Source organism: Triticum urartu, chromosome 2A (genome assembly GCF_056163025.1).
Source record: "Triticum urartu cultivar PI428250 chromosome 2A, HENAU_Tu73, whole genome shotgun sequence".
Lineage (NCBI taxonomy): Eukaryota > Viridiplantae > Streptophyta > Magnoliopsida > Poales > Poaceae > Triticum > Triticum urartu.
Window position 1 is genome coordinate 20,487,182 of NC_141874.1, and position 22,701 is coordinate 20,509,882.

Consider the following 22,701-nt stretch of genomic DNA (forward strand, 5'->3'; position numbering starts at 1 on the left):
CAATGGTATCCATGCTGATAATGCTAGGTAGATCGACTGAGTGTAGCAATTTTGTGCCACCATCTGAAACTTGTGATGCTTGCTACTGTATAATATAGGACTTTTCAAAGTTCTGTTATGATGGCACTATTGGACACATACAGTAGAGCTGTGTTTTTAGTTGTTATACTTTCAGTTACCATCACTGCTTGGGAAAGGACGAATTGGATGCATTCAGGTCTGCAGTTGATAGTGTATCATCATAATGTAGGTGCTGTGTTGTGTGATTCTTGATGCTGAGAACTTCAGCTTTTTCAGTTATAGTGAAAGGCTTCTGTATAAAAAAACTACTAAATGATCACAAAAACTTCTAGACAACATTCTGTATGATCTGACCAAAACTTGAACTAAATGATCACCAAAAGTTGAAGGATTTTGCATCACATCACAACCATAAGTGTTCTGCACCAGCATCATAACAATCACATAACTACATAACAAAAGCAAACTTGTTCATCATTACAAAAGCAAACTTGTTCAACATAACAAAAGCTAACTTGTTCAGCATTACGAAAGCAAACTTGTTCAACATAACAAAAGCTAACTTGTTCAGCATTACAAAAGCAAACTTGTTCAACCACATAACTGTAAACTGAGACACATAATACCACAAACAACTCAATATCCCCAGTAGTAGGGGTCATCCCAATGATCCTCCGCCTCTTGCCAGTACTCCAAACCTTCTTTGACGATATTGATTTTCTTCCATGCCTCGTAGGTGACGTACGCATCTTTCGCTGCGTACTCGATGAGGTTGTTTGGTAGTGGGCTGTCCCCCCATAGTTTGTGGTCCAATTCCTTGTTGATCTTCTTCTTCATTTCCTTGTACGATGGGTGGATGAGGCTGGCTGCAAACTCAGCCAAAGCCTGCCACTTCTTTCCATTCCTTGGAACTCTCCATTTGCGCTGCATGTCGACGTACTTGTCGGGGTTGATCTCCAAACCAGACAATTTCAGTTTCTCCTTGTCACCTCCAATGGAGAAGCCAACAAAGGTGTAGAGCTTCTTCTCCTGCAGGAGCGGGCGGAGTTCCTTAGGCCTGCATCAAATTAATCTGGTGCATCAAATTCATCTACTTCAAAAACTTCAGAAACTACTAATTAGACATAAAATTCAGAACTAGTATTGCATCTACTCCAGAACTTCAGAACTAGTATTGCATCTACTTCAGAACTTCAGAACTATTGCATCTACTTGAGAAACTTCAGAAACTTCAGAACTATTGCATCTACTTGAGAAACTTCAGAAACTTCAGAACTATTGCATCTACTTGAGAAACTTCAGAAACTACTAATTAGACAGAAACTTCAGAACTTCAGAACTAGTATTGCATCTACTTCAGAACTTCAGAACTATTGCATCTGCTTCAGAAACTTCAGAAACTACAGAAACTACTAATTAGACAGAAACTTCAGAACTTCAGAACTAGTATTGCATCTACTTCAGAACTACAGAACTATTGCGTCTACTTCAGAAACTTCAGAAATTACTAATTAGACAGAAACGTCAGAACTTCAGAAACTCCAGAACTGGATGTTTTTACCATTTGGTTGCCGCGGTGATGTGGTATACCAGGACGAGATCCTCCACGCATAACTGTAGAACTGCAGCCTTTTGCGGAGGTTCATCTTCCCTCGTATACTCGACATCAACGCCGATCGACCGAGGAAACATGCCGCCGAGCCTCCTCCTGATCTCGCGGATCCTCTTGTCGGCTTCGTCTGGATTGCCGGTGCATACGACATCCAGCTTCTCCTTCAGGTGGATATCAACCATGAGCTTCACGGTGTAGTCCTGCTTCTGCCCGGGGACCGGAACGTCGTCGTCAACCACCAGCGGCTCCTTGCCAGACGCCTCACCTTGGTGATGCTTGGCAGACGGAGGGGAGTTGCTCCACGATGCCTCCGCCATTCTCTTGGCAGACGGAGGGGAGTTGCTCCACGATTCCTCCGTCATTGCCCTCCTGGCCAGCGATGGTGGAGGCAGAGGGGAGTTTCTTGATGGTGGAGGCAGAGGGAGGAAGATGGAGCGGCAATGGAATGAGGAGGGAGGCAGAGGGAGGCAGATTGAGCGGCAATGGAATAGGAGGGGAGTTCCCTGCGTCGTGGGGAGTTGCCAGTGGAAGGGAGGCGTGGGGAGTTGCCTCGAAAACTCAAACATCCTGCCCTTTGGCCCTCGAAAAATCTGGAGGGGAGACGTGGGCCCTTTGGTTTGTCCTGTTTCTGAAACAAAACAAAAAAAATAACAGCCATATTTTGCTCTCACTGCAACCATATTAAGAGATGAAAAATGGCACCAAAAAGTCACTGCAGCCATCCTAAATGGCACGAAAACAGCACCAAAACAACATTAGCCAAAACAACAAAAAATGCATCCATCGATCGTTCTTTATTTCTTCTAACATTCCGTGTTCTGTGCAGTGAGATAGACACAACACTACAAATGCAGGCTGACAACGCCCGCGATTTCATGACCATCAGGACAGACGGCGGCTTCATCCACGCTCCGGTCCCATGAGTCGAGTCGAAAGTAGTGATGCTATGTGTAGTTCTGAAACATTGATTGGCTCATGTTGTAATTAAACTTTAATGAATTGTATGTCTCTTTGGTTTGGACAGTCGTTAAACTTAGATGTAATCGATGCTATTTATTACTAGGACCATGAATTGTGCTATTAATGTCTTGCTTTTCTCTTCCAATCCTTTTGTTGCATACTTATTTATTGCTTATGTATTGTCTGTTGTTTGGCTTGTGCATAGAGATGACGTCGTATGTCGTGTACAAGGGTAAGGTTCCCGGAGTCTACGACGACTGGGAGGAGTGTCGGAGACAGGTTCACTGTTTCAGCGGTAACAGTTACAAAGGGTACACCACTAGGGCGGAGGCGGAATCTAGATACGCCCGCTATCTAGCGGGAGAGAGGAGGGAGCGTTGGAGGAACCGGATGAAGACCAGTTTCATCGCGATGATGCTCATCGTGATGACCGCAACTCTCTTCTATGTGATGGTAGTTTAGATGATCGATATCGACTTGTAATGTGAAGACAAATTCGCTACTCGCGGTCTCGAGACTTGTAATGTTCTATCTTTGTTCGGTCTTTTGAATTCGGAGACTAATATGATGAATTGTATTCGGAGAGCTATCTTCTATTGTATTGGATGAATGTGATGTTGCTGTGTGGTGCTGTCTATATTCTCTCCAATAATATATTTTGTAACCTGTGAAAATATCAGAAATGTGCATTTTTCCAACCACCTCCAAATCACCTCAGTTTTGGCACACATGATCTCTTCCACAAACAAAACTAGGTTTCCAAGTTTTTGTATTTTTTTAAATTTTTTGAATTTATAATGCCCTCTAGACTGACTGCTGAAAACATCGGTCTATGCCTCAAGGGGGCATTATAAAATAATTTTTTTCAAAATTTTCTTGCATACACATGTTTTGCACATGTGGGTCACCATGTACAAGAAAAATATGGGTGATTTGTAGGTGGTGGAAAAATTCACGTTTTTTCAAAAACTGGCTTAAGTTAGACCAAATGGTCCCTCCGGGAATGCGGGCATTTTTTCGACCACCTCCAAATCACCTCAGTTTTGGCAGACATGATCTCTTCCACAAACAAAACTAGGTTTCCAAGTTTTTGTATTTTTTTAAATTTTTTGAATTTATAATGCCCTCTAGACTGACTGCTGAAAACATCGGTCTATGCCTCAAGGGGGCATTGTAAAATAATTTTTTTCAAAATTTTCTTGCATACACATGTTTTGCACATGTGGGTCACCATGTACAAGAAAAATATGGGTGATTTGTAGGTGGTGGAAAAATTCACGTTTTGCAAAAACTGGCTTAAGTTAAGACCAAATGGTCCCTCCGGGAATGCGGGCATTTTTTCGACCACCTCCAAATCACCTCAGTTTTGGCACACATGATCTCTTCCACAAACAAATCTAGGTTTCCAAGTTTTTGTATTTTTTTAAATTTATAATGCCCTCTAGAATGACTGCTGAAAACATCGGTCTATGCCTCAAGGGGACCTGCATGCAAGAGTCGGGGACCTGCATGCAAGAGTCGGGGACCTGCATGCAATACTCGGGGACCTGCATGCAAGAGTCGGGGACCTGCATGTGAATAGTGATTCATCAAGGCCTTGACAGCTACTGGCACAGCGGCTGCTGCCCGATTTGCGTGCAGCGAAGATGAACGTGCATGGAGGTTTTTCAAAGATTTCCAAGCACACCCCAGTGGGCCCCGCTTATTTAAAAAATACGTCAGTCATTATTGCTCTGTAAATGAAGAATATGCATGATGATTATGAATATGCATGACAACCATAGTAAGGGTGAAGAATCATAGTGCCCAATTTGTCGAAATACATCATCATTCTTAAAGTTGGACATCAAATGATACACACAGAAAATGGAAACGAAAGATGTCGAACTAATACAGTAACATGCCAGTACAACCGCACTTCACTAAATTACTGTCACGGTGAAATAGAATGTAAAGACCACGTCACACAAACATGAATGGCACACGACTTTCTCTGGCTCATCGTCGGTTCATGCTGTATGTAGATATCACAGTTCAGCCTCGATATCCTACACAGAAGAATAGAATAAATCACATGGACATCAATTATGAGTAAAACACATGCAAAAAAATATGAACATATTTCGTACCTCTAGCAATTTAGCGCATTTACGTCGATTGTGACCTGGTTTCTTGCAATAGCCACAGATATTCTGTGATCTTGACTTCTTTGTCTTTGCCTGCGGCCTTTTCTTCGGTGCACCTCGTCCTGGCACATGCACGGGATCCAGAACCTTATCAACTTTCTGCGAGTGCGGCATCAACGGGCCAAACCTAATGCTGTTATGCCGAGCATTAGTTGACTCCTTGCTGTCAGCTTGTTCAAAACTTGATTGCTTGCCATGATGTTGTGCTTGCAAAAGCATCTTTAGACGGTGATAGTCCTCATCAGAGTGGCATGCCTGGAAACTTGCGGCGTGACTACAATTCCGCAACTCGCGGTACCTCTGCAGGCTTAGCGAATAGTCATACATCTGGTTTTTTCTGGTAGGTGCGTATGCACATTTTGCATTCATAGTCCACCTAGTGGGAACGCAACAACCGGGCAGAATTGTTTGTTTTAAAATCCCCAGTATGTAAAAAATGTGGGAACATGGTGTGCCTGTGCATTCCAACTTACGGTAAGAACAACTCACCCTGTGCAAAAGACCTCCTTGCTCTTCAATGCGCACTCCAAACTTTTTATCCATTCTTTCCTGCTTGGACACAACATAAGTGGAATCTTCTGATCCATCTAGTATCTCTCTAATCTGACATTTGCTGACAGCATCTATGCTCCATAAGACCATCTTAAAGACACTAGGTGTGAAAACTGTTGCGGCGTGTTTCTCAAGCGGCGAAGCATTTTCCTCTGTAAATGGAACGGACTGCAAGGCTTTGACGTCATGGAGAGCTTCGTTAATCCGTCGCGACGCAAGGCAACGCTCATAGTGCTCTAGCATTTCAAACAATGACATCTTACCCTCAAGATGCGTATGTAGCACAGAGTTCAAGCTCTCACTCCTCTGATTGCTGCTCAATCCTAGGAAACAACGCCCCTCAAGATATGGAGCACACCACAACTTTCTCATCTGATACATCTGATGCAGCCAAGACTCCTCACTGGTTACTTTATTCCGTTGTAAGAATTGTATCCATTTTATCTCATGCTCTTCAATGGAAGAAGTATCATAAATGAAAGATCTGAATTCCTCCTTTACGTCATCATCATGCAGACGGCGTACAATGTTCTGCTGAATGTGCCATATACATAGTCTATGGTTTGAGTCTGGCCAGACCACCCTTATTGCTCTCTGCATTGCAAGGTCCCCATCTGTGATCATAGATATCGGATGCTTCTGTGCCATCCAATCAGAAAAGGTCCGCAACATCCACTCGTATGCCTGGCTTGTTTCATGAGAAATTATACCACAGCCAAATATAACAGTGCTGCGGTGGTGATTCAACCCGACAAAAGGCACGAATGGCAGATTGTATTTGTTGGTTCTGTATGTGCTATCGAAAACAATGACGTCTCCGAAAGCCTCGTAGTCAAGTCGCGATTGACTATCAGCCCAGAACAGTCCCTTCAGATGGCCATGCTCGTCTACCAAGTACTTGAAGAAAAAATCCACATCTTGCTCTCGCCTCGCCATCATGTGCATGATCACCGTTTTAGCATCACCGGCACTGATTGTCTCCTGCTTATTAGCATGGCAGAAATTATAAACGTCCCTCTTTATGCATCCAACCTTATCAAATCCACCGTATTGGAAGCACAAAATATCCATAATACGGTATTTGCGGATCCCACATTTTTCCATGTCCGCAATGTCCGCTTTCTGCTCATCGCTAATTCGTCTGTGCGAACGCAACAAACAAGAAAGATCCCGTGGGGCTAGAGGATGGCTGTGCTCATCGATGAAATCCTTGACAAACCACCGGCCGGTTTCCTCCTGTCTCATAATGACCAATTTAGCATTACACCTAACACGAGTTAAACTTCGTGGCCTCCTCTTTCTATCTTCCATCTTTCTTTTCATGTGCTTATCTTCGCGAAACCCTTGACGACTACACACAATTTTCCTTAAAATTATGTATTTGTTGGATCCATCCCACTCAACGTAGCTTTTCCTCACACTAAAACCTTTTTCAAGAGCATATTTGTTGTAGAATTCATAGCCTTCAGCCTCACTATCAAACATTTTGCTGACAACATTTACATACTCGAACATACTCTCATCACTTGCATACGCCATGTCTTCCTGCATATGACATGTGAGGGAAACCAATCATCAACATCTTTCTGTTTATCAATGTTGCAGGTGTAAAATAGCTCATAGGCAAAGACAAGTGCATGGAAAAGACTTTGCTGGTTTGACATGTGAGGGAAACCAATCATCAACGTCCAACAAGTACTATCCTAGCATGGATGATGACTCTAATAAACTGGATTCATACCTGGTACGCGCGAAGAGATGGGATCGCCCGCCGCCGTCGCCGCCTATTCAGCCGGCGCAGATCCGGCCTTCTTCTTCTTCGGTGACAGCGTGGGGGGCTGGGGTTGGTTGGGTGGAGGACGAGGATGATGAATTTATTCCTCTCACCAGGCAGGTCGAGGACGGAGAAGGTCAGGAGCGGCGACGAATAGATCGGAGGAGGTTTCTGATCTGGATCGAGTATACATGGATCTGGTCCTCGGGTGATCGGTTCAAGAAAAGATTTTTGCCCCTGGACCATTATGCCCTTATCGCTTAAATTTAATCAAGTTTAATTCCCCGCAAGATCGGACGGCTAATAATAATCAGACGTCATCAGACATGTAAGTACCGCTAAGTACTCTGAGTACTAACCCAATCACCGTAAAACAGCTCTATAAAATAACAAGGAATGAGAGCTTTGACAAACTTTTACACATTGCTAATGTAACTTGTCAAGGGAAACTAAACAAGCTACCATTTTTCAGTGCCAGGAAACAACTAATGCTAAATATAACCAAACTTAGCCAATTATTTATGTACACTAAATCCAAATAAAACTAATGAACATTCTCTCTCTTGGCTCATTATAAGTGAAAGTGTAGCGCAGTTTTGTGAGGTTAGGACTGAATATCAACAAAAGAAAGAGCATGAAAGAACAAATAACATCTACCTCTTGGCTCAACCTGTTCTAGCTAATTAGTAGGCTTAACGAACTCAGTATGTCTCCAAGCAAAATGACCAATGAGCAGTTTCTGCTACCTATCAATTTAGTTCCACTATTTAGTTTCAGGCATAAGCAGTTTCTGCTACCTATCAATTTCATATAAGCATTTTATCTTAGAATTTTGCATGGTCTCAAAGAATGTGCACCAGTAATTAATATTCACAGCCATTCTTACCTCAAAACTGTATCTACTGGATCCAAACAAGCTTCGATGATCCTCATAGCGAAGCTTCAGTTGCTTTCAGTGGCATGAAAAGTACGAAAGAATAACCTATTCTCAATCCTGTATAAGACTCTCGTTTAAAGCCTCTATCCGATTTTGAATCCTTGCTATCAAAATAGAAATGTCACTCTGCACAAAAGTTATTCTTCCACTAAGCGACCTGAGCAAATAAACACTCCTGGCCAAGATCAAGGCCTCGACCACAAACACACAGTCATCTTTCGAATATGTCTTCAAATTAAATGTCTTTGTGGGAGAAAATATGTAGAATCTCCTGTTGTCGGACATACTATCCCGAAATGAGGACACCTAGAGACATAAGAACAAATTAGGACCACTATATTAATGACGAAGAAAGCTTTCGATGAAATTTCATCTAAACCACCACATTTCATCTGAATAACATAGGATTTTAAACAAACTGTTAGTGCACAACAAGATGATGACAGCAAGGAAGGAAATTCATAATTAGAGGTCTATCTTCGAGCGGTACCATAGATGTATTGAAAAGAGCTGCGGCGTAGATTTTGTCGATACTCAGGCTCTGGAATTCCTGGAATTGTCAGCATCAGATGCATTGATTATCTTATTATAAGGAATTCTGACTTTTGTTGGGATATTCTGCAACTTTCAGTAATATAAGACAACAGTTTCAGCTGAGGGTTTAAATAACTAATGATTGTAGATAAAGTAAGTAGGGTAAAGGGACTACGAAAACATGGATGTCTTTTATACATATGAACACACCTGGTTTATACACAATTGGCTACTATGCCTATATAGGATCACAGGTACACAGTTTATCTACTTTGGATGAAACAAACATACTCTTTATTTACCAACTAAACAAAATAGCTGGAGTACCAAGGTATATCGTGTAAACTATCTGCTCCAGTAAGTTTCATATGGAACGTGCTACTTATTAACCAAACTGATTATACTATCTTTACCTGGGAAAGGAGAGAAATTGTAAAATGGGTTAGTTATAGAAAGAGAGCTAGCCTGAGTAATTGTTTGGAGTTGGTTGTTAGTTGATGATGCAGGACCTGGCGAGTCTTGTTCATATAGTCCTCCAGTGGCCATGGTCTTCTTCTGTAACAGCAACATAGTATAGTGGTCAAAGTAACCTCTAATTGCCAGTGTTAATCTTGTACTGAACACCATGTGGACACCGATCGTTGAAGCAAGCACATGACAAACTTATAACAACATATATTCTGAAATCAGAGAAGCAGAGCTGGCCAGAGAAGTAAATCATTCTCTGATGCTGCAGCAACTACGATTATAAGACAAACTATCAACTATTGCACTATATCTCAAGAATTTATAGTGTAGTCACCAAAAAAGGTGGTAAACACGGCAACATCAATCTTACAAATTCAACAACTGCCGACTGATAATGTTTTAGTCCTTTTGGTTTACTATAAGTCAGAGGAACCGTAACAAAATTGCTTTTTCGTCAATAGCATCAAGTGACTCCTTGAACTTGGAATTAAGAAAGGATGCCAGAAGGCAAAAATGAGAACACCATGCAACATCACAAAAGAACTCTAAACATTATGGCAGTTTCTTTTGAACTAAAAGTTAATAGAATTCTTCACAACCACTAGTAGAAAAAGGGCCTATTGTCCCGGTTCGTAAGGGCCTTTTGTCCCGGTTCCTGAACCGGGACTAAAGGGTCGGTACTAATGCCCTGTCCCTTTAGTCCTGGTTCAATCCAGAACCGGGACAGATGGGCCTCCACGTGGCCTGTGAGCGGAGCCCAGGCAGGAGGGCCTTTGGTCCCGGTTGGTGGCACCAACCGGGACCAATAGGCATCCACGCGTCAGCATTTCTGTTGCTGGGGTTTTTGTTTTTTTTTAAAGGGGGGGGGGGGTTGGGGGATTTTGGGGGGTTAATTTAGGTGTTTCATATATTGTGTTAGCTAGCTATAATTAATAGAGAGAAGTGTCCTCTCTTATGTCCGTGCTTGGTGGACGCTACATACTATACATACGTACAGAGAGGACTAGACACGCTAGCTAGCTAGTAAGCAAACGAAGGAAACTGAAGATCGTCATGGACATATATGCATACAGAGAGAAGTGATATCGACCACCTCTCCTTCTCCGAGAGATTGGTCGAACAACAAGTTCTCGTATATCTATCCGACACTACCGGCTACATATATACAATAATTATCTCTTACAAATATAATATCCTAACATGCGTACTCATGGTCCATATAGTATTCTCCGTCTTCAGCGATCACGTGGTCAAGAAAGAATGCCGCCAATTCCTCTTGAATTGCTCGCATGCGAGCTGGTGCTAGGAGTTCATCCCGCTTCCGAAACATCTAATTTGAGCTGTTGTACTGTTGGCGTCATTTCGTTGAACCGATGGGTTTTATTAAAAGAGTAAATAAGAGCTCCCTCCGCTCTCTCTCCCCGTTTCGTCGGCCACGGAGCTGCTCGCGGCCAATCCCTCCACCCTCCAGCCTCCCTCCCGGCAACCCCGACCCCATCCTAGGTGCGGCGATGGGCGACGGAGGCGGCGCTCGCGGGGGCGGCCGCTGGTAGCGACATCGTAGGACGTCAACGCGCCTAAGATCCCTGGCTGCTCGAACGATTTCATGCTCGTACGCCCCCTCCCCCTCCTCCCCGCCTTTCCCAAGCAAGTGGAGCGGCTGCCCCAGTTCCTGATTTCGAGTCCATGGCCGGGTGACCGGTGGAGCTCTGTTCTGGCGGGCACGCGACCGCAGAGCCTCCCGATTCTGAACCCGTGACCGTGTGGCCCGCGGAGCTCCGTTCTGGTCGGGCGCGTGACCTCGGAGACTCCCGATACCAAGCCCATGGCCGGGTGGCTGGCGGAGCTCTGTTCTGGCCGTTCCTCAGCCCGTGTGGTGCCAACGACCCTGTCCACCCGGCGCCACCGACCGTTCTCCCCCAATGGCCTCCTACAAGCACAACTATGAGATGTTCATGTCGTCGTCTACTGCACTTCACTATTTTGTGCTTTTTGTGAAGATAAATGGAAGTGCAAATGCAGTCCGCTAGTGATTTGCTCTTGAGGTTCATTTTACTTATGTTTGTAGGAAAAAAGGGTGGTGTGCTTCAGTTGGATCCCCCGTTACTAAAAAATCTTGTTGAAAAACTGCAGTTTGTTGTAAAGATATATGTTTGAGTGTACGCCCTTTTGCTCTCTACCTCCACTGTCTATAGTTCTGTGGTATTCTCTGAGTACTTGTCAATGTATGTCTAGGGGCAAGTGCGCTGATGTGCTACCCATTTCCGTCAACATATTCAGGACTTCAGGCAGGCTGTTGTTCAGCTCAAGCAAGCCACTAATCAGTTAAAGGAAATTTGGCAGCGGCCACCTGCTGACTTTGTCAAAGTTAACTTTGATGCCGCCTTTTATGCGGATACTGGACAGGGAGCCTGGGGGTGTGTTTTTCGTTCAGATCAAGGTGATTTCTTGGCGGCCAGATGGATATATGCAGCACATATCGGGACCTCTGCATGCTGAGACGATGACAGGTTTGAGGGCAGCAGAAGCGAGTGCTGAATTTGGCCTACACAGAGTGGTACCCGAATCTGACTCCAGGGTCCTTGTCCAAGCTCTGAACTCTGATGATTATGACCGGGCCACGATTGGCGTCCTGTTACACGAGATGCGTAGTGTATGTCATGCAAACTTTGAGTCATTTAGTTTCAATTTTTGTAAAAGGGACTGTAATAAGGCAGCCCATGAACTAGTCGTGTTTGGCTTCAGGGCAAGAGGTGTTGATCTTTCATGGATCGAGCAGGCTCCAGACTGTGTTTCAGTGCTAGTCGCCAGCGAGATCGCTGCGCGGGTTTAGTAATAGAATGAATTTTCTGGTAAAAAAAAAAGAAGCTGAGAATTGCCTATTATAGAGTGAAAGATTTAACAACGAGAATGCTGAGTTTGAGCAAGCTTCCTTCAGAAAAGGTATAGTTCCTTGTCTCTGACCTCTTTCTTGTGTGCCTGTCGCTAGCTAGCGATGTTTTTGCTATGAATTTTTTTGTGAAGTTCACCCTCGGTATGGATAGCATGTCATGGACCCTCTGTTCCTAGGGGGCTGATTGTATTTTTATGAGGAGGATATAATTATTTTTAGCAGTTCATCACGCCATCGTGTTAGTATTGTTGAACTGATTAATTCGAGCGTTTGTACTGATACTGTCATTTCGTTGTACTGATTCTGAGGACAAAATACGAATCTTTGAAGCACTAGGGGGGTAACCATTGCATAGGACTTCATGTGTGCCTTCATCATAGAAAAATAGACTGAATATCGCCAAGTTCTAAAGCTGAATAAAAATGAATCATACAGAATATTGTCAAAACCCCGCATTTTTCTCACTAAAGCAAACTTATGTACTTGCATACAACCCTCTTTGAACCTGGACGACACCTACTGCTCATCTTGGACGATGACCAGTGCTCAACTCGAACGGAGGACGTTGTCGTTGCCTTTTAACCATGAATGCTTCTAAAGACACTGGGAATTACTTCAAAACTACTTTATACTCCCTCCATCCCAAAATAAGTGTCTCAACTTTGTACTAAATATAAAAGAAAATATTTTATGTGTTTTCTTCTTGAACTTCTAATTTTTCTTTTGCATCAAAGTTCTGCACTTCATTCTTTCTGCAACTTGACCTTTTTATGATCTAAACTTTCACAAGCTATTTTCTTTCTAGCAGTAAGTGTTCTTTTCTTCTAGGCATTCATTTTTTGTACCTTTTGCACAATAATATTCAAACTTATGGTACTAGAGAGTTTGTACTTCTCAAAAAATAATCACTTGAAACTCTTTTTGTTTTAGTTTTAAATTTTCCTTCTCATCCTTATTGAAGGCGTCATCGCCATCATACCTGCATGGTTTATATAGTTGAACGGACTTATATTTTTTTACCATTCCCTTGTTTTAAAACTTCTGTTTTCTTCTCCACACTTTCTACCGTACAAGTCTGGAATGATATTTTCACTATTTTTCTTTGTTACCTCATCGAACAGGGGAACAACACATTATAAGAAACAAAATACACATTTGAAGAAACAAAATAGGGGGATAACCATTGCACATGATCTCATGTGTGCCTTCCTCATAGAAAAATAGAGTGGATATCTCCAAGTTCTAAGGTTGAGCAAATCAAACATACAGAACATTGTCCAAAAACCTGCATTTTTTCTCACTGAAACAAACTTCTGTACTTGCATACAATCCTCTTTGAAGTTGGACGGCATCTAGCGCTCAACTTGGACGATGACCAGTGCTCAACTTGAACGGAGGAGATTGTCGTTGCTTTTAACCATGAATGCTTCTAAAGACACTAGGAATTGCTTCAAAACTTCTTTATACTTTTCAACATGAGGGTTCTCTCAGCTGGGCCAAGAAGTAAGCCATACATCTTATTTTTATTCTGCAAGAACGAAACACTACAATAATTAACAACTAATCTATCAGTACATCCCGAACAATTTCAGTTTTCAGAACAAACTTCCATTGATGTGTTAAACTCTGAATCTGTATATAGGACATGATGGGTCTCAGGCTACTTACAAAATAGGTTGCATTAGGGGAGAAATCACCTCTATCTCCTGCCCGGATAGAGGATACGTACTTCCAATACACGAACAACAGAACTGAAGTGGCTCTTGTCATCGATCTGTAGTCGCTCCAGCCTCCCTCGTGTTGCATTCAGGGAGAAAATAAATTAGTGACAGAAAGGGGATTTAGAGAGGAAGAGAAACAGAGGGGGAGGGCATTATTATGAAGTGCAAGATCATTATTTACTTGCAGCGGAGAAATGGATCAATGCTTAACTATAACGAAGTACAGACATAGTGAAAAAGCATCAAAATGTTGATCAACTAATACTAAATCTCTTAAAAAACCAACACTAGCATGTACTGTTTGCTTAGTCTGGGATGGACTGTCAGAATTTCTAAAGGCACTTAATTACCTTTATTGCACACATAATATTTTAGGATTTCCTCAAGATTTTGCACATTTAAAGCACAATGCAACGAAAAGAACACACAACTTGAACTGAGAATCAAAATAAAAGTTGGTGTAGCATGCCTGTGAGAGGGAGGTCGTGGGCAGCATGGCGTGCAGTGGGCCAAGGACTTAGCTATACGGGGCCGGCAGTGGCGCTAGCGCGCGAGCCCCATCCACAGTTCAGAGAGTTCAAACTAAGTGAATAGTAGTTGATCCATCAACGAGCATGAATCATAAAGAAAATGTCCAAAGAAAAATGAGATGGCGTTCTCACTGTGTGGGTGCTCAATGGGTGCAGCGCTTGGTGAAGATGGTGGTCGCAGTAACACTTGGACTGCGGTCATAGCTCGACTTGGACAGCTCCCAACGATTTGTGGATCCCCTGGCTTCTGCAAGTATGACTTGGTGAAGATGGTGCAGCAGCAAGTTCGACTTTGTGCGATAACTGTGCTGCTTGAGAACCTGGGGTGTCCGTCCTCGAACTGCAGGCATGTAGATTTTCAAATGATGAAAGTCACAAAAGTGAGCTATTTTTGTTTTACTTCAAATAATTCAACATGAAAAAGACAAATACAGATAAATATTTTTTTGTGCGACATTCTGAAGCAGATGTCAGTTTGACCTTTTTAACTACTTTTTGCACAAGGAGATGATGTTATTGAACTGGCTACGTACATTCAGTTTTACCTAGTATGGTTGGACTAGTAATGCAAGCACCGCTTCCAAGGTTTTATAGAGATTAGTAGCCATCCAACTATGAAATTCATGCAAACCAATCTGCATACACTAGCAAACATTGAAACAAAGAACCCCTGTTTCTCAACTTTGAACTTTTGTATGGGTTTTCCCTCAACTTATTGTATCCGCGAGTCTGAACTGATGCAAGTATATAAGATTACCAAACATTTATTACCTGAATCTGAAAAGGATCCAAGACAGGTTGCCCTGGAACTGCAACTTGTATCTTTTACTGCTCATCTTTAACATTAAGAAAGTACTAATCAGTACTGGTATTTGTGTAAGTCATACTAATCAATACTGCTGCTTGCCATACTGATGAGCACTAGTACTGATCGCTAACACACTGATTTTTTCATCTAGTTGACTTTTAACATTATATTAGAAAAGGTGATCTACAAAATAAAAAACTAGATTAGAATAGAAGCATTGGCTTATATTAGAAACGATGAGCTATGAAATTAACAACCAAATGCGAATTTGCTTCAAGTCAGGTTTGCTATTTTCTTGAATTTGATGCATGTTGCACTATAGGACTGCTACTGGTTTGCAAGTTGGACTTGAGTACTTTTAAATTGTTTGCATAGTTTACTGCCGAAATCTAAACCACAAAGGAACACATCGGCATTACCAATCGTATATAGGAAAACTGAACTTTCTGCGTCTACTTTTGTTTTTACAGAGTGGACTTATGTTTTCTTATGTACTTGAACTATTAAAGTTTTTGAAAATTGCCACTATCACACATGTTATACTTGAAAACCCTTGCCAGACTAGGCACCCCCAAAATCCTGCACAACAAAGCATCCCCCAAGTGAACTGTAGTAGCCTCTCTCCATATATATGTCTTTTTTGCATCTCTCTCTCTATGTCTCTTTTTTGCATCTATGAGCAGTCCCCCGAAGAACTCCTGAACTTTCAGTTGGATCAAAATCTAGATTGCAAGAAAAATGGCCATCATGGATGGCAGTATGTGAACTGAAGAGTAGGAGAGGAGGAGGACGAAGGTGTTTCTCACCAATCGTGTATTGGATGGCAAGAATCCATGGATGAACAGGAGGTCGAGGCGTCGTGGAAGGAACTCTAGTGGTAGGTTTCGTTATGAGGGTTTGCATATGGATGAACTGATTGACCCATTTTTCTTGTACTGAACCTTCTTTGTATGGAAGCTTGTTTTCCAGAAATTTAAGACTATGCAAATACTATGTACAATATGGACATTTAGTAAGTCCGGACTGATCTTTTTGGCACTTTTTGCACCGAGGTAATAGAAGTGAACCTGTGATGAAGAATAGAAATCAAAAAGAATTTTTTTGGAGGTGGAATAAGACGTCGGAGATCGGGTGGACCGGCTACACCTCCTCCTCTGGACTGATTGCTCTGGCGAAGTGGAGCTGATGGAGGCGGAGATCACGAGCAGCGCGATTTGGCCACTGCAGGGAATCCTAGTGACTACCAAGTCATCCTTGCTATTCCAGGATGACGTCTAGAGCACTGCAATGGGGGTGGAGGAGCCGGTGTCGCCGGAGGGAATGGCGACTAGAGCAAATAAGTTTAGACAGAAGCTATTTGCTTTCTATTTTTGGTGGTGTTTATTCAGCAAGGGCACCAGGGATGACTAGAGCAAATAAGTTTAGCCATCCCTATGGTGTTTATTCAGGATCCATGCAAAGTAAAGTAGCATCTGTTTTCGAAATGGATGGTTATAGGTTTAGACAGAAGTTAAGTTTCAGCAATGCCCTTGCGGCAAAGCAAACTAAAATGTATCATTTTGCCTCAGGACTCTGCACATTTAAAGCATAATGCACAGAAAAGAACACACAAGTTAAACTAAAAATCAAAATAAAAGTTGGGGTAGCATGCCTGTGAGGAAGGAAGTCGAGGGCAGCAGGGTGCACAGTGGGCGAAGGACGCACAAGGAAGATGAGTTACCTCGTCGCTAGGCTGCGAGGCGACCTCCATCTCGGAGGTCCTTGGGTTGGAGTGCATCGACAACGAGTGGTGGGGCTGCAACAGGGGACAGGTTGGAGCGGTGGCCCTGCAGAGATGATGACGACATGAGGTGTTGCGGCTTGGAGCAGCAACAAGAAAAACAGAGGAACCGCCAACATGTTGCTGGCAAGGTTGCACCTGAGGTTGGAAAACATAGTTAATTAATTAACTCATCTAATGTAATCATCCAAGAGTTCTAGTCTTGGGTATGTATAACACTAAACAAAATTTTAGAAATTGAACTGAAGTAGAATGCAATGCTTTTTTTTCCTTCATGTTTCCTGCAAGCACAGAAATATTATCTTTCTTGCCGGCGAATAATAAGAGAGAACAATACTGTTATTGCACTATAGGCATCTTGTAAATAAGACATCTCTGATGACAAGTGAGGCATATTTCATTTTAAAATCAGAATACAACACAGTATCATATTTCACGAAATGACAAGACTTTTGAAGCTAAAATGATGGTAGAGCAAGCGTGTGATGTGAGGAAGTCAAGGGTTGGAAGGGTTGCCTTATTTACAAGGAGTTGGTTTGTAAGGAGACATGATGATTGTCACAGATAAAAACAAATTAAGTAGTGGTATGTGTCCCTATGTAAATGGAACCTTATGCCATCGTGAACGACATACATTTGGGTCTGCAGTTTTGTTTATTCCATGGCAATGCACATGCATTAAGCATCATATAGCATGGCCAGAGACGAATAACTCAAGACTTGTAATTTCACTGCCATTTCCAAATGCAAGTTTGTTGGGAAGTCAAAGTCATGCGCTAGATTGAGAGCGGAGGCATGCGGCAGAGAGGAAGGTTCTCTCAGGGTGGCATGATGGTCATGAGAGAATGTTTATTTAACTACCATCGTTTTATGTCCTTTTTTACTCTATATATCAGCACACCGTTATCTTATTAGAATTTGGATGCCCACATTATTATTTGGTAGAAAACAAGTGGGTATACCACAATTAATTGGGAGAAGTTTAATGAATGAGTGTTTCTCTTTATGTTTCTTCTTGGCATAAAAACATTATATTTGTTGAGGTTGAAGAATAAGGAGAGATAAACTTGCCATAAAACAACATGCATCTTTCATTAATCGCAAATAAGAAATTCAATATGCCATCATCCTTCGAGGTAGTGATAACCGTCTCATTTTCCATTCAGATATACAATACGCCATCATCTCTCGGAGTATGTGAGGACTTTTTCATAGATATTATAAAGTTTAGAAAAGATGCCAAGCAATGGTAGGATGAGATGACACTTTGTCTTTTATATTTTTTAATATATGTTTATATGTTCACTTTTATAGGTTAGAGATAAAAACATATGGCATAAAAATGTTGATTGACAAAGTCATGGACGTACCTACGATCGAGTAGACTCAAAACTCATCGAGTTTTACACAATGAGATGCATACAGATAATTGTTATTCCTTGTATATATATGTTGTACATGATAATACAAAAGGTGTACTTCTGTTTACTTTTGCAGAGTATAAAAGAGGTAGAGATGGATTGTGTTGATGTTCAGAAAAAATCCATCGACAAGATCCCAAGGCAATATCATACAATCAGAAAAAAGCTAAAGGCCCGTGGCAACGCACGGACATTCTACTAATTTATGTATAAGATTTGTGATGAAAACGAGTGTCCAACACCAGTTTGGTTAGACAAGTTTTTTTTTTCAGCCCAAAGAGTTGATCGTGGACCGAGCCAGCCAAAGCATGCTGGACGATCTGATCTGATCTGATCGGACGGTGGCGATCCCTCCCGGCCGCGAAATAAAAGGGCCGCCCCTCCTCCTAGATCAGTCGAGTGCGCCACTTGTTAGGGTTTCCAGTTCTCCCCCACCGCCATGGAGGCTATTCGCCGGGCCGCCGCCGCCGCCCACCACCACCGCCCGGCCGTCGCCGCCCTCCACCACCGCCCGGCCGTCGCCGCCCACCACCACCGCCCGGCCGTCGCCGCCCACCACCACCGCCCGGCCGTCGCCGCCCTCCTCCACCGCCCCGGCGCCCCCATCTCCACCGCCACTGCCCGCGTCGCCGCCCTCCACCCTTCCGGCGTCCCCATCTGCACCGCTACCGCCCTCCACCGCCCCGGCGCCCCCATCCCCAGCGCCACCGCCCGTCTCCCCATCCTCAGGCGCACTCCACCCCGCGCCCACTTCACCCCGCGCCGCCTCTGTTCGCAGTCCACCGTTGACAAGGTCCGCTCCGAGATCCACCGGGTGAAGGCCGACCGGACCGATCGATTCAAACTCACCGACAACAAAATTACCCCCATCACCACCACCGTTAAAGAGATAAACAAAGACATCTCCGAGCCCAAGTATGACGCCTCGGTCGATCTTGTGAGGACCTCCATCGAAGTATGTGGACTTGTCCTTTCGTCAGGCTTGGCACTGGCTCTCGTGTCCTTCTCGGTCATGGGGTTTGGTGGAGGGCAGGGAACCAAGAGCCCCGCCTGCGTCTATGTGGACAAGGAGATGGAGTGTGTGAAAGAAGATCTCCTGAAGAAGATCGACGCCACCGGCCAGTAGAGATGAGTGCTGTGTAGTGTATGTTGTAACCATGTAGTATATGGTGTATCGGGTGAACCTTTGTTTTCTGTCAGGGATAAGTTATTAGACTTATGAACTTTGTTGGGAAGCTATTTTCTGTCAATCTTGGCTGGGGTTACTAAGACTGGACATATGTCCCATCATTTGCCCTTTATGTATGTTTTTCCTGGGGACACAAGATCTTGACCATTCTATAAATCTGCATATCGAGGTTTTGTTTTGTGATATCATGATGAAATTTGTCTGTACAGTCCAACTCATTTTGATCGACTCAGCTGCTTGTGCTAAAGGTCCTATCGAGAAGGAAACAGAGTTACCATTCTATAAATCTGCATATCGAGGCTTTGTTTTGTGATTGATCTCTCTGACTAAATTTTGGGTGAGATTTGTGATGTTCTGCGTGGGTTTTGCAGTTGTTCCACTAGTCCTTTGCTTTGACGGGGGGCTGGGTCATCTCCAGCAAGGAAGAGTACAAAGGTATTTGCTTGCTTGTTTTATTTGATGGGTTTAGCGGGTGGTTGCGTTTCTGACTCTGAATCTGATCTGCTAAGGCTGTGAGACGATTGTATGTTTTGAGAGTACATGCAACATGTTTTGGGAGGAGAATTGACTTTGTATTGTCTTCTTGCCTTTTATGTTATGTGATTTTTGTAGATGAACTGCATTTGCAACATTGAGAAAATATAGCAACTGTCTGCATTGGGGTAATTATATCAATATCCCCATGATTCTGCATTGAGTTAATTAAAATTGTTCCTTTATGAACCGTTCCCTGCTAGCACAACATATGATCGACGCAAAGTGCAGCGTCTCGCTCTTCACTACCTAACATTACTAGCTGATTTATGGCTCTGCAACCTTAGACTTGATTTTTTGGCCGGGATTCTTATGGTACGAATGCAATGTTGATTTGTGAGTACAGCGATTAGTAGATTGCTATAGGTGTTAAAATCATGTTCTTTGCAACTCTTGCCATTTAGTTCATTCATGTTCATGCCCTGTTTTTCTTCCTACTGAATTGGCATTGCTGCGTCAAACTTAGCCTCTTGCCATATAGTTCATTCATGTTTAAACGCAGCAATGCCATGTTCATGGTCGTAGAAGCCGGATAACGAGGAGGAGAAGCGCAAAGCAAACTTTTGTCTCCGCTAACGATTTTGAGCCAGCACTTATTCCATCAAAGACTATTCCTGACCCTGACAAGAAGCCAGATGACTGGGATGAGAGAGCTAAAATCCCTGATCCAGATGCCGTGAAGCCTGATGACTGGGATGAGAATGCCCCAATCGAAATTGTGGATGAGAAGGCCACCAAGCCAGAAGGATGGTTAGTTGATGAGCCTGAGGAAATTGATGATCCAGAGGCTGCTAGTCCTGATAGGACTGGGATGATGAGGAGGATGGCGAATGGGAGGCACCAAAGATGGACAACCAACCCCAAGTGCAAAAAGGCACCTGGATGTGGTAAATGGAAGAAGCCAATGAAGGATAACCCTGCCTACAAGGGCAAGTGGCATGCCCCCTTGATTGACAACCCCAACTACAAGGGAAGCTGGAAGCCCCAAGAAATCCCCAACCTTGAGTACTACATTGAGCTTGACAAGCCTGACTTTGATCCAATTGCCGCTATCTGAATTGAGATCTGGACAATGCATGATGGCATCCTGTTTGAGAACATTCTTATTGCCGATGATGAGAAGGTAGCCACATCTATCCTGGAGAAGACATGGAAGCCAAAGTTTGATGTTGAGAAGGAAAAGCAGAAGGCTGAGGAGGCTGCAGCAGGTGCATCATAAGGGCTTCCAGGTAATTCATTCTTCTGATGTTTTCCATACATTAAATGTTTGACATCCCTTCAGTGAAGCAACAACCTTTCTTGACATTGTCAGATTCATGTTTTGTTCCATATCTCCAGCAATTATTTTTATTAAATCCTTCATTGTATCACTGCTTGCATGCATTGTTTTTAAGGCGTCCTGCCTTGGACGCTTAGGCGATAAGGCGCCCCCCCAGCGCCTTACAAATATGCCCGCCTTAGGCGCTTAGGCGTCGCCTAGGCGATAAGGCGCCCCCCAGCGCCTTAGGTCGCCTTACCGCCTTAAAAACAATGCTTGCATGTTATCACTGACCGATTTGGTATGCACACTGCAGAGGATCTTCGACATTTTGTACAAGGTTGCAGACATCCCGTTGTTGGAACCATACAGGACCAAGATCATTGTAGGGCTCAAGATCCTTTCTTATATCCTGTGTTCAAACAGTTTGGTGTCTTCTGAAAATGACATCTAATTTCTCTTTGTTTCCAGGGATGTGATTGAGAAGGGAGAGACACAGCCAAACATTCTAATTTCGATTTTGGCCTCAGTTATTGTCATCGTTGTGACTGTACTCTTCAGAACCCTTTCAAAACTCTTTTTGGTGGCAAGGAGCTAGTGGTACGTTATTCTTTCCACACTTGATATTACAGTATTGCCTAAAACCTGAACAAACGACTGACTGTAACTCATTTTGATCATCTTATCAACATGACAACATATCCGCAGACTCAGCTGCTAGTGGTAAAGGTCCTATCAAGAAGGAAACAGATTTACCTTCACCCGGAGCTACGCCTGCAGGTAAACACCACTCCTTTCCTCCCTCCCCCCCCCCCCCCCCCCCCCCCCCCCCCCCCCGCGCCCCGCGTATGGGATTTTTTTTACAATTGTCATGGTTGGGTGTACAGATTGGTAGTTTTGACATGGTCAGTACCAAATCGTGCAAATTGTAGTGCGATTTTTTACAGAGCAAATGTTTTTGTTCAAACAGTTTGGATCCTTTGGCCCAATGGCGTAATCATGTTCGAGTCCCTGCTGTTTTAATGTCTGCTAGCTTGACAAAAGAAACTTGTTTACAGCTTTCATTGCCAAAGGACATGTATGTTTGCGCAATCTATAATACCTAAATAGTTCATCCCCACTATCCTATTTCTCTTCACATGCAGCCTATCCACCTCAGCAACTTGCCACATCATCAATTATTTTCTCATTTAGCTAATTTTATTAGCATCTAGACTTGCATGTGGTTGCTCTGTTTCCAGTCCTAAATTACCACCGAAGCTCAGTGGTGTCCAACCGCAAACAGAAGCCCAATCGTCCTGCCACCAGCATCCTTTCCGTTTCCTCTCTCTCTTCGTAAATAAAGGACCAATCTTCTTCCCTGGCAATAGTATGGAGTGCGGTGGATAGGAAGCAATCTCTTTGTGTGGTCCGCCCCTCTGGCAGGTCGCCGGTCCGCGGCACCTACCCTCCTCTTCCGACTCTGCGGGCGGTGCCCGCCACCTCCCCGATCTCTGTGTGTGGTCCGCCCCTCTGGCACGGTC

The 22,701-nt window shown here is 43.3% G+C and overlaps 2 protein-coding genes and 2 pseudogenes across 2 annotated transcripts; 2 read left to right on the plus strand and 2 right to left on the minus strand.

The window, feature by feature from the left end:
* Window positions 1–657: 657 nt before the first annotated feature.
* LOC147983002 (3'-5' exonuclease-like) lies at window positions 658–1,995 on the minus strand. The gene is made up of 2 exons (XM_087540616.1): window positions 1,583–1,995; window positions 658–1,078 (listed from the first exon to the last, which is right to left on the minus strand). The coding sequence occupies exons 1-2, from the start codon at window positions 1,993–1,995 to the stop codon at window positions 658–660; spliced, it is 834 nt and encodes a 277-aa protein (XP_087396742.1).
* Window positions 1,996–5,738: 3,743 nt separating this feature from the next.
* LOC147983003 (protein FAR1-RELATED SEQUENCE 5-like) lies at window positions 5,739–6,894 on the minus strand (annotated as a pseudogene).
* An 11,703-nt stretch (window positions 6,895–18,597) lies between these two features.
* On the plus strand, window positions 18,598–19,574 carry LOC125534760 (uncharacterized). Its single transcript, XM_048697877.2, has one exon. The coding sequence runs from the start codon at window positions 18,637–18,639 to the stop codon at window positions 19,321–19,323; it is 687 nt and encodes a 228-aa protein (XP_048553834.2). The 5' UTR covers window positions 18,598–18,636; the 3' UTR covers window positions 19,324–19,574.
* On the plus strand, window positions 19,364–22,110 carry LOC125534761 (calnexin homolog; annotated as a pseudogene).
* The last annotated feature ends 591 nt before the right edge of the window (window positions 22,111–22,701 follow it).